Here is a 12,352-nt window from a genome sequence, read left to right as displayed (position 1 = left end):
TATTGAAAATGAAAACCATTGCTGTGTATCTAGTACTGATTTTTAAAAAGATGACTGCAGAACATAAATATAAATTAAAATTAAAATGATCCAGTGAGGAGTGTATTGGTGCATCAGTAGTGTTGTTCATGAGATGATTGGATGGAAATTTGTTCTCCCAATTCTTTGTGTGGTTTGATCCTGATTTTGGCTTGCTTTTTGGGGGGGTATATAAGGTACTTTCCTGCAGCGAGAGGGGAGGAAAACACTACAGGGTAGAGAACCTGGGTTACTGTTATAATTCAACTTGATTGCAATGACATTGATAGACGAAGGGACAGCAAGACAGACTTGGATTTATAGGACAGAAATCGCAGCATCTTCTTTCCATAAACATTAGCTCATCCAGAATTCTGCTTCTCGTATCTAACTCTGCAGAAGGTCCTGCTCTCCCATTACGTCTGTCCTCCCTGACTTGCGTTGCTTCTTGGTACCCCAATGCCTCGCAATGTAAAATTCTCATTCCTTGTGTTTAAATCACTTAAGGAACATTCTTCGCTTCCGCTGTAACCAACTCCAATGCTACAAAACTTCTCCCTGAACTCCATTCCTTTGACTGCCCTATCCTGCTGCAAATAATAATAATCTTTATTGTCACAAGTAGGCTTACATTAACACTGCAATGAAGTTACTGTGCAAAGTCCCTAGTCGCCACATTCCGGCACCTGTTCGGGTACACAGAGGGAGACTTCAGAATATCCAAATTACCTAACAAGCACGTCTTTCAGGACTTGTGGAAGGAAACCGGAGCACCCGGAGGAAACCCACACAGACACAGGGAGAATGTGCAGACTCCGCGCATACAGTGCGCCAAGCCGGGAACCGAACCTGGGACTCTGGCGCTGTGAAGCAACAGTGCTAACTACTGTGCTACCGTGCCGCCCATAAATGCACATGTTTAACCATGCTCTGTTCATCCTGTCCTGATTTCCCCATCGCCTTGGCACCATTTATTCATCCACCTTTATGTAATTCACCACGGAAAAGTTATCTACATGAAACTGTCGTATTAAATGCAAAGAATTGTTTTGGGGGAAGGCGACATGCCTTGAATTTTGGCTGACATGTCTTAACCTCACAAAACGCTACCCCAAAGAGGTTTAATAACTATGCGGTACCATTCGTTTTTATCGTTTTACTAAACGGAAATGTCCTTTCAATCAATGGAACGATTGTAATTGTTTAACAATTATTTCAGTCGTGGAAATAGATCAACAGGCTTGCTTGGAAAATCTTCGGCACAGGAATCTGCCGTTATCAGCACAAGTCATGAAGCAGTTTATTTAAAAATATAGCTTGTGTAAGTCGAACAACCGTGTCGTCGCTTCAGAAAGGAATAGAAATGCCTTTGGAACAAAAGCTAGTCAAGACGGACCGGACTGAACTGGAATCTCTTGCCATTTGTAAAAGTAACCAGGCCATCCATCTGAAAATTCAAGGTCAAAAGCATAATATTGCCTCCGATTTCAGACAAAAAAGATAGAGATTGACAATGCCAGTAGTTAGTTAATGTTTGCTCACCGAGCGTGAAATGAAACTTAGAAGTGCTACTTGGTTTTACTTGTAGATTTATAGCAATCGTTTAAACACTGAAAAGGATGGATTGTCTTTGCTCAAGTCAACATGTTGAAAATTATATTTCACTAAACACATAGCACCTTTCTGAGAAGTATGATAGTCTCATTGCTGTAGATAACACATTATGTTCTTTGTAAATTTTATTTACCCATTCATTGTATTTTGGCATCGTTGCCAAGGCCAGCAGTTACTGCCCATTGTTAATTGCTTTCCAAGGTGGTAGGAAGCTACCTTCCTGCATTCTGTGATGCAGGTCATTCTGTTGTGCTGTTAGACAGGGAGTTCCAGGATTTTAAACTGGTGGCAGTGGTGTCGGGATGATGTGTAACTTGGAGGTAGCGGTGTTCCCATGCAACTGATGCCCTTGTCATTCTAAATGGTAGAGTTTGCAGGCATGGGCGGTGCTGGCACATCACCTTTGTGACTTGTTGCCCTGAATCTTGTCGACACTGTGGTCACAGTGTGCCAGTAGTGGAGGGAGGGAAACTTTAAGGACGTGGATGGGGAGAAACCAGGTGGGTTGCTTTGTCCTGGTTGGTGTCAAGCTTTTTGAGTGTTGTTGGAACACCACTCATCTGAGTAACTGGGGAGTATTCCATCACGCTCCTGACTTGTGCCTTGTAGCTCATAGACAGGCTTTGGGGAGTCAGGACATGGGTTACTCGCTGTAGGATTCCTAGTCCGTCACCTGCTCTTGTAGCCTAAATGTTTGGGATTGATCCAGATGGGTCTCTGATCAGTGACGATTGGGGATTCACCAATGCTAATGCCAGTGAATATCAAGGGGAGAAGGTTAAATGTTCTCTTGTTGTAGATGGTCATCGCCTGACACCTGTGTGCTTGAAGTTATTTGTCTCTTGTCTGCCAAAGTCTGATTGTTGTCCAGGTCTTGCTATATGCAGGCACATAATGACTTCATTATCTGAAGAACTGCAAATGGACCGAGACTGTGCAATCATCAATGAACATCCCCATTTCTGATCATTTGATGGAGTGAAGGACATTCACAAAGCAGCTGAAGATGTTCAGACTGTCCAGAAGAATTCCTTCTGGGACTGAGATGATTCAACTCCAACAGCCACAACCTTTGTGCTCGGAATGATTGTAGTCATTGAAGGTTCTTCAGCCCTGGGGCGCGATTCTCCGACCCCCCACAGGGTCGGAGAATCGCCGGGGGCTGGCGTGAATCCCGCCCCCGCCGTGTCCCGAATTCTCTGCCACCAGAGATTCGGCGGGGGCGGGAATCGCGCTGCGCCGGTCGGTGGGCCCACCCCCGGCGACTCTCCGGCCCGCAATAGGCCGAAGTCCCGCCGCTGTCAACCCTCTCCTGCTGGCGTGGATTAAACCACTTTTTGAACGGTGGGATAAGGCGGCGCGGGCAGGCTCCGGGGTCCTGGGGGGGGGGGGGGGTGGGGGCGCGGGGCGATCTGGCCCCAGGAGGTGCCCCCACGGTGGCCTGGCCCGCGATCGGGGCCCACCGATCCGCGGGCGGGCCTGTGCCGTGGGGGCAATCTTTTTCTTCCGCCTTCGCCATGGTCTTCACTATGGCGGAGGCGGAAGAGACCCCCTCCCCTGCGCATGCGCGGGGATGACGTCAGCAGCCGCTGATGCTCCCGTGCATGCGTCACCCGGCGAAGACCTTTCCGCGCCGGATAGTGTGGCGCCAAAGGCCTTTCCCGCCAGCCGGCGGAGCGGAAACCTCAAGGTGAGGGCTTGGCCCCTAAAAGTGCGGAGACTTCCGCACCTTTGGGGCGGCCCGACACCGGAGTGGTTCCCGCCACTCCATTACGCCGGAACCCCCCGCCCCGCCGGGTAGGGGAGAATCCCGCCCCTGATTCCCACAGACATCAATTTTACTAGGTATGCTTGATGCTACAATTTATCAAGGGCAGTCACTCTCACCTCACCTGTGGAACTCCACTCTTTTGTTTATGCTTGAACCAAGGCTGTAATGAGACCTGGAGTGAAGTGGTCCTGACATAACCCAAACTGATTATTGCTGACTCGCTGCTGTTTGACAGCTTTGTCAATAATGCGTTCCATCACTTAGCTGGTGATTGAGAGTAGATTGATAAAATGGTAATTGGCCAGATTGGATTTGTCCTGCTTCTTGTGAAAAGGACACCCGTGGGCAGTTTTCCACATTGGTGGATAGATCCCAATGCTGTAGCTGAATTTTGATATGGAGCACCTTGGTTAGATGCATGGCGAGTTCTGGAGTACAAGTCTTCAGCACTACTGTTGGGATGTTGTTGGGTCATGTAGCCTTTGCTGTATCCTTTGCGCTCAGCTATTCCTTGATGGAATTAATCGAGTTTGATGATGAATGTTTTCTGTACTGGTGTGAACCTCAAGAGGAGGCCAAGATATAATAATAATAATTGCTTATTGTCACAAGTAGGCTTCAATGAAATTACTGTGAAAAGCCCCCAGTCGCCACATTCCGGTGCCTGTTCAGGGAGGCCGGTATGGGAATTGGACCCACACTACTGGCCTTGTTCTGCATTACAAGCCAGCTGTTTAGCACACTGCCGTCTTAATTACCTGCTGCACCTGCAAACCAACGTTTTGTGATGCATGTAATCATGTTTTGTAGCTTCACTTCATTATTTAGGTGCACCAGGTACTGTGCTTGGCATGCTTTCCTTCTGCACACCTCATTGAGTGGGGGATGATCTTCGGTCTTGATGGTAATGGTAGAGTGAGGAAAACCTCGGGCATGAAGTTCCAGATTGTGGTGGAATACAATTTTGCCGCTGCTGATGGTCCACAGCACCCCATGAACGCCCAGTTTTGAGCTGCTATGTCCGTACTGAACTGATCCCATTTCTCATGGTCGTCATGTCACACAACATGGATGCATGGGTAATGGTAGGTTGGTGAGTACCAGCTGGAATAGGCTTTTGTCCAATCTGGCAGATATGCGCTTCAGGACTCGGCTAATTCAGTCAGTGATGGCTACCGAGCCCCCCCCTGAGTGATGGACGTTGGACTTCCCTAACCAGAGTTCATTCGGTGCCCTTGCCGTCCTTAGTTTTTAAAAATTCTTTCATGGGGGATGTGGGACTGGCTGGGTCAGCATTTATTGTCCATCCCTGATTTCTCTTAAACTGAATGGCTTGCTCGGCAATTTCAGAAGGCATTTAAGAGTCAACCACATTGTTTGTTCTTCCGAGTGGTGTTTGGCATAAAGAAAATAAAAACAGGAGCAGACCATTGAGCCTGTTCCACCATTTAATGAGGCCACGGCTGATATTTTGCTTCAATTCCACTTTCCCACCGGCTCTCCATATCCCTTAGAGAGACCAAAGATCTGCCTATTTCAGCTTTAAATATATTCAATGAGGGCACAGCTTCTAGGCTAGAGTATTCCGAAGATTCACAACCCTTTGAGTGAAAAAATTTCCCCTCCTCTGAATCCTAAATGATTGGACCATACCACATGAGACTGTTCGAGTTCTTGTTCTAGAACCCCCTGTTCCGCGCCCCGCAGCCAGGGGAAACAACCTCTCAGCATCTACTCTGTCGAACCCCGTCATAATCTGAACAATGAAGCAAAATATTGCGGATGCTGGAAATCCGAAGTAAAAAGCGCAGCAAGTCTGGCAGCATCTGTGGAGAGGGAACAGAGGTAGAATTTCAAGTTTGAGGGCAGCAGTGATGCAGTGGTTAGCATTGCTGCCTCACAACGTTACGGACCCCGGGTCACTGTCCACGTAGAGTTTGCACATACTCCCCATGTCTGCATGGGCCTCACTCCCACAACCCAAAGATGTGCAGGGTAGGTGGATTACGAGATTGCCCCTTGATTGGAAAAATCAAAAAAAAACATTTTACGTTTGTATGCTCATATGGACTCAAAACGTTGGGCACAATCGAACAGAAACTTTTCTCAATGTCATTTCAGACGGGTTTAACATAGAACATAGAAAAATACAGCACAGAACAGGCCCTTCGGCCCACGATGTTGTGCCGAACCTTTGTCCTAGATTAATCATAGATTATCATTGAATTTACAATGCAGAAGGAGGCCATTCGGCCCATTGAGTCTGCACCGGCTCGTGGAAAGAGCACCCCACCCAAGGTCAACACCTCCACCCTATCCCCATAACCCACTAACCCCACCCAGCATTCAGTGCAATTTTGGACACTAAGGGCAATTTAGCATGGCCAATCCACCTAACCTGCACATCTTTGGACTGTGGGAGGAAACTGGAGCACCCGGAGGAAACCCATGCACACACGGGGAGGATGTGCAGACTCCGCACAGACAGTGACCCAAGCCGGAATCGAACCTGGGACTCTGGAGCTTTGAAGCTATGAACTCTATGAGCTCTACACCCCTCCAACCCCATGTGGGGACACCTGCTAAAGGGTCGCTGAAGGCCCCCTTTCCAAGCCTTCCCATGCCCCCTTCGCCACCCCCCTCCCCGTTCAGGATCCCCACCTTTCACACATCCCACACACCCCCACTCAACATTCCGGAGTCCCCTTCATACCCACCCTTCACTGCCCCACCCGTCAAATCCCCACCTCATCCCTCCTTTCATGGGCATGGCCCCACTCTGGCCCTGGCCCTTGGCACCCTGTCAGTGCCAGAGAGGGAGCCAGGATACCACCCTGTCCTGTCCCTGACCACCCAGGGGTCTCCACTGGCCTGGGAGCCCCCCCCCCCCCCCCCCCCCCAAGTGCCGTGATGTCTGGTCCATGTTTGTACAGACCAGCATTAATCGGCGCCCATGTGAACTCTTACTGTGGAGCCAGTTAGAAAAGATGAGGCTGTTATATTGGACGTCCGTCTTGATAATGAGATGACGATTGCCCTTTATTTATCTCAATTAGCTTCGCGTCATGTCTCGGTGGGATCCGGATCCCGCCAATTGGCGTGGGCCAGTTAGATCACAAACTGCTCGCCTCCCGGCGCGATTCCCAATTTGGGCCTCTCCCGCGATCTATCTGGCCCGCACGGATCCTCACCGGACGCAACACGGCCTTTGAATCATACCTATTAACTGTTTCACTTTTCACAGTACTTCATGGAGGAGTACTGATTCATTAGCTGCGGGAGAGTGGTAAATGATATCAGCAGGAGATTTCTTGGTCGTGTTTGACTGATGCTATGAAACCTCATGGTATCTGGAGGCACAGTTGAGGCTTCCTGACTGTATACCACTGTATCACTACCTCTCGAGGATACATTGGACATTTCCAGGAATGCTGATGGAGGAATCTAGGACATTAGCTGGACAGCATGGAAACAGGCCCTTCGGCCCAGCTTGTCCATGCTGCCCATTTTCTATCACTAAGCTAGTCCCACTTGCCTGCATTTTGCCCATATCCCTCTATAACCACCCTACCCAAGTAACTGTCTAACTGCTTTTAAAAGGACAAAATTGTACCTGCCTCTACCACTGCCCCTGGCAGCCTGTTCCAGATGCTCACCACCCTTGGTGTGAAGAAATCTCCCCTCTGATCTCTTTTGTATTTCTCTCCTCTCACCTTAAACCTTTGCCCTCTAGTTCTAGACTCCTCTTCCGTTATTCTTCGGGATAGTTCTCCCAACTTTGGCACAAATGAGGAGGATTGCAGTGTTGACTGAGCAAGGTGCATTTTTGCATCTCTCTTGACAGATGCTGTCGACCTGCTGAGATTTTCCAGCATTTTCTCTTTTGATTTCAGATTCCAGCATCCGCAGTAATTTGCCTTTATCCAAATCTGGTACCTGGGTTATGTTAGTTGGCCCATCAGGTTTTATTCTTATAACTGTTTTGTAAGGGCAACACGGTGAGGCAGTGGTTAGCACTGCTGCCTCATGGCGCTGAGGACCCGGGGTCGATCCTGGCCCTGGGTCACTGTTTGTACATTCTCACTGTGTCTGCGTGGGTCTTACCCCCCACAACCCAAAAAGATGTGCAGGGTGGGTGGATTGGACATGCTGAATTGCCCCTTAATTGGAAGTAAAAGAACTGGGTACTCTAAATTTAAAAAAAGTAATTATTTTGTAGCTGCTTTGTGCAATTGAGCGACATTTCAGAGGGCAGTTCAGATTGATCACATTGCAGGTGCTCCAGAGTTGCTTAGGCCAGAGAGGGTAAGGATGATGGGATTTCCTTCCCAGAAGAATATTAGTCATAGAATCCCTACAGTGCAGAAGGAGGCCATTCAGCCCATCGAGTCTGCACCGGCCCTCTGAAAGAGCACCCTACCTAGGGTTAGGGCCCCACCCTGTCCCAGTAACTCCACCTAACCTTTTGGACATTAAGGAGCAATTTATCATGGCCAAATCACCTAAAGTGCACATCTTGACTGTGGGAGGACATTGGAGCACCTGGAGGGAACCCACGCAGACACGGGGAGAATGTGTAAACTCCACACAGACAGTCAGCCGAGGCCTCAATTGAAACAGGGTCCCTGGAGCTGGGAGGCAGCAGGGCTAACCACTGTGCCAGCGTGCCTCTCGTGAACCAAATAGGTTTTTAATAAGAATCCTGTAGTCACCATTACTCTGATACACTTTTGATTCCAATTTATTTAATTGACTGAATTTAAATTTCACAGCTGCTGTGGTGGGATTTGAAACCCTATCTCCAGATTATTTATCCAGGCTACTGAATTAAAGTAAGAAAGAGAAAATGCTGGAAAAACTCAGGTCTATACAGGGAGGAACAGAGTTAAAAGTCCATATGACATTTCTACAGAACTACTACTTCTGAATTATTAAAACATGGCCACTCTAAACTGGGGCTGGTTTAGCACAGGGCTAAATAGCTGGTTTTTAAAGCAGACCAAGGCAGGTCAGCAGTACGGTTCAATTCCCGTACCAGCCTCCCAGAACAGGCGCCGGAATGTGGCGACTAGGGGCTTTTCACAGTAACTTCATTTGAAGCCTACTTGTGACAATAAGCGATTTTCATTCATTCATTTCATTTCCAATACAGTACCGCAATGGTAGGAAGAACATTTAATTTAATTATTGTTTATTAAACTTGTTTTTAATTGTGTGCAGGTTATGTTTTAATAACTCTGGGAGTAACCTAATCATTATTATGGCTAAGGTATTAAATCTAAGGTGCAATCTCTCCAAACTAGCTTTTAGAACATTTATTTTTTTAAATACAAATTTAGAGTACCCAATTCCTTTTTTTCCAATTAAGGGGCAATTTAGCAGGGCCAATCCACCTACCCTGCACATCTTTTTGGGTTGTGGGGTGAAACCCACACAGACAAGGGGAGAATATGCAAAATCCACAAGGACAGTGATCCGGGACCGGGATCGACCCCAGGTCCTCAGCGCCATGAGGCAGCAGTGCTAACCACTGCGTCGCCGTGCCGCCTTTTAAAAAATATTTCTACTCCTAACATTGTTTTAAAATAATTTCACAACTCCTGATTCGGATTGCTTTTCGCTTTGAAGAAGACAAAGGTGGCCTTCGCCTCTGCGATTACCCGACGGGGATACTGATGAGTTGGCGATCGGCAGAATCCCCAGGGGTGGTGCCATGGATTGAATTTGTTTCTTGTCACATGTACCGACGTACAGTGAAAATTATTTTTCTATGAGCAGCACAAACAGATCATTTAGTACATGAAAAGAAAATAAAATAAAAAGAAAATACATAATAGGGCAACACAAGGTACACAATGTAAATACATAGACACCGACATCGGGTGAAGCATACAGGAGTGTAGTATTAATCAGGTCAGTCCATAAGAGGGTCGTTCAGGAGTCTGGTAACAGCTGGGAAGAAGCTGGACATGTACAGGAACTTCTGAGCTTGGAGAAGATTAAGTTTGCCCTGAGGGGGTGGGAGGATGGGCGAGATGGTATCCGTTGGGCTGGATTCTGGGGTGAATGTATTGCAGTAACCATTCACCATGTATATAACTGTATCATGCTATTGCCCATGTGGGCTCCACCTATGGACTATTGTAAGATATTACCTGTAATGTATCATGTTGGTGCCTTGTGGGCTCCGCCCCTGGCTCCACCCCTTGAGGGGAAGTATAAAGACAGTAGCCCTGTAGGCGGCTCTCACTAGCAGACCAGTCGCAGGCAGGCACTGTTCTAGTTGATTAAAGCCACAGTTTACTTCTACTCTTGGTTTCGCGTGAATTGATGGTCGCATCAGATGCTTCACCCCACCCGTCGCACGATCGCCACGGGCGAGATGCGGACAATGGGAAAGTCCGTTGCCCTCGGGAGGGATTCGCCGGGCGGGTACAGCCGGAGAATCCCGCCCGTTCTTATCCATGTTTAAGAAATTGTTTGCCACCGGGGGTAAAGAGGGAAACATTTGTTTCAGGAGGAATGGTTTGATTGACTGCAATCCCAGACTTCCCGGAGCTTGCTTTGGTCACTGGAGCCTGGGTCAGTAACACAAAAGGCTGCACTAAAAGTCACTGTCTGATGGCTCTATGCAAATGACGACTCGCTGACTGGCAAAGGAACAAGCATTTGATTTTGCATTCTTTGCTCATTCCTGACTCACCTAAGAATATGTAATGAATGCTATCCTGAAGGGATTTGTTTTTTGTTGTTGAACCCATCGACTTTTATCTAGATTGAAGTGCCGCGCCCCTTAAAAGATTTCAATCAGCCCCAGACTGCTGACAATACCGACAGTAAGAATCTATTGTCCTTCGCTGAGTCTCTGTTGTGTTGCTTGGAAACTGGGTAGGAAAATAAAACACGCAGTCTGCTGAACTTTCTTTAATTGTCTTGTCTTCTGTTGATGAACGTGCTGTGGTTTCAACGTAAATACCTTGAACATCGCCAACAAATTACTATGTGGGACACATAAGAAGCGCCCAGTGGGTTAACGTGTCAGTTTAAACAGCCGCCCAGCCTCCTCCTTCCTGCTCGAATTAACACACAGACACTTGGCTGCGAGTAGTGTTGAGTGGATTGAACCATTTAGCTGGCTCTGTGTGTGTTCACCCATTGTAACACTGAAAGCCTCGTTTGGCAGATCAAGCCTTCTTGCTGCTGCTACACAGCATCTTGTAATGTTGTGCACTGCGCGTGGTTAATGAAGAGACTTAATTATGAAGTTGAGTAACATTTGATCCGTCTTTTATTTTGGTGCAGTCTGTGGAAACTAATGCACGCCCCCCCCCTCCCCCTTAGTGATGAAATAAGTAGGAGAGATCGTGGATGGAACAATCCAAGTGCTGGGATTCCTTCCTTGCCCCCTCTCACGGGAGTTCTTTTGAACTTTGTTCCTCCCTTTTAGGCTGTCTTGAGCCAATGTCAGGCTCTTCTTCTTTGTGTTCTCCCCAAGTCTTAGTTTGATACCTTTTAATCCCTCCCCCCTCCCTTTATTGGGCTTTAACTGAGAAATAAGACAGCTTTGTTTGAAACTGCTCTGAACACTAGCTTGAGAGAGGCTGCAATGTGCAGCTAGCTCCAGTCTATTTTTATGTTGCCCACTCACGCTCTAGCAGCTTCTGTATTGAGTGCTGCTGCTGTCAGACACCTCGGCAGTGAGCAGGTTGACAAGGTGACAGTGTGAGCATGGACCGATTTTTGTACCTTATGAAACAAATGAGAAGGTCAAGGAGGAGGAAAAGCAAGAAGTATAGACCAGAGGAGGATTACCATGAGGGATATGAAGATGTGTATTATTATGCCTCTGAACAACTGCGTAGTAAGTATCAGCCTAAATGTTTTATTCTACTCTCCTGTTTTGTACAACAAAAATCAGCTGAACTATGCCTACCTAGCAACTACCTACCATTATAATGAGCCGCGAGGAAATACATGATTACTTATTATCCTGTTGTCAAAACTATTTGGTGTCACTTGCCCTGCATTAAGTACTGTTGAGGTTTGTACAGCAAACCCCCCTTGGGGTTGTACTGACCTGTACTTCTGTGTAATACATGCCTTTGTCACAATTGTGGTTTCCTAATTCCACGTCGACACACGTGTTTATGAGTTTTGAATTGGCAGGTGGTTTCAGGTGGGCCTGGTTTTGAATTTGAACAGATATTCTTGCTCATTTGCCTCGACAAATTATTCAGAGTTGGGAATGAATAATTAAGCAGTGCATTTCTGCAGGGATCATTCTCATTGCCTCCGTACTCTATTGAGTTTGATCTTTGACTCCTCTCAGCAGACAGAAATGCCTGAGGTAACCACTTAAAAAAAAGCTGTGAGGATTTTGCTGAGTACACACATTTGATTTCTCCGAGTAACCCATTTGGTTAATACAAAAGCGTTTATTTACATCCCTGATGCTAGCTGTTGGGCTTTGTTTAAATGACCTTTAGCTTCTGTTTCTATCCCTCTAATATTCCTTAAGTCTCCCCTGAAGTTGCTGACTCGTGCTGAGGTGAGACTATGCTGCTGTCCAAATTTTCATGTTTGAACCATGCTAATTAATGTTGACAGGCAATTTTGACCATGGGACCAGGAGGTGGGGTGGGGGAGGGGTGGAAATGAAATTAAATGAAATGAAAATCGCTTATTGTCACAAGTAGGCTTCAAATGAAGTTACTGTGAAAAGCCCCTAGTCGCCACATTCCGGCGCCTGTTCGGGGAGGCTGGTACGGGTATTGAACCCGTGCTGCTGGCCTGCCTTGGTCTGCAATTTAGCCCTGTGCTAAGAAGTACATGATAGACAAATCTCATTTTGTTCGAATCAAATATCCATACCTTCCAGTAGCGATCACCAGATAGTGCTCAGGATGAGGACCTCAGATTATTTTTGGGTTCCTCCTGATCTCTAGCTCA

General features: G+C 47.1%; 1 protein-coding gene across 3 annotated transcripts in view; it reads left to right on the top strand.

Moving 5' to 3' along the window:
* Window positions 1-12,352, top strand: part of grip1 (glutamate receptor interacting protein 1) — a 589,949-nt gene that overhangs the window by 224,903 nt on the left and 352,694 nt on the right. Inside the window, exon 1 of one of the 3 annotated variants that reach the window (XM_072485187.1) lies at window positions 10,754-11,264. The exons of 1 other annotated variant lie outside the window; for it this stretch is intronic. In XM_072485187.1, the coding sequence (XP_072341288.1) occupies window positions 11,132-11,264 (133 nt within the window). In that variant the 5' untranslated portion in view covers window positions 10,754-11,131. Of the gene's footprint in view, window positions 1-10,753; window positions 11,265-12,352 lie in introns of those variants that run through there. One more of the 3 variants, XM_072485191.1, reaches the window with a different exon arrangement.

This window comes from Scyliorhinus torazame, chromosome 19 (assembly GCF_047496885.1).
Source record: "Scyliorhinus torazame isolate Kashiwa2021f chromosome 19, sScyTor2.1, whole genome shotgun sequence".
Taxonomy (NCBI): Eukaryota; Metazoa; Chordata; class Chondrichthyes; order Carcharhiniformes; family Scyliorhinidae; genus Scyliorhinus; species Scyliorhinus torazame.
The sequence above is the reverse complement of the archived record's forward strand: the minus strand, read 5'-3'. Positions and strand labels throughout refer to the sequence as shown.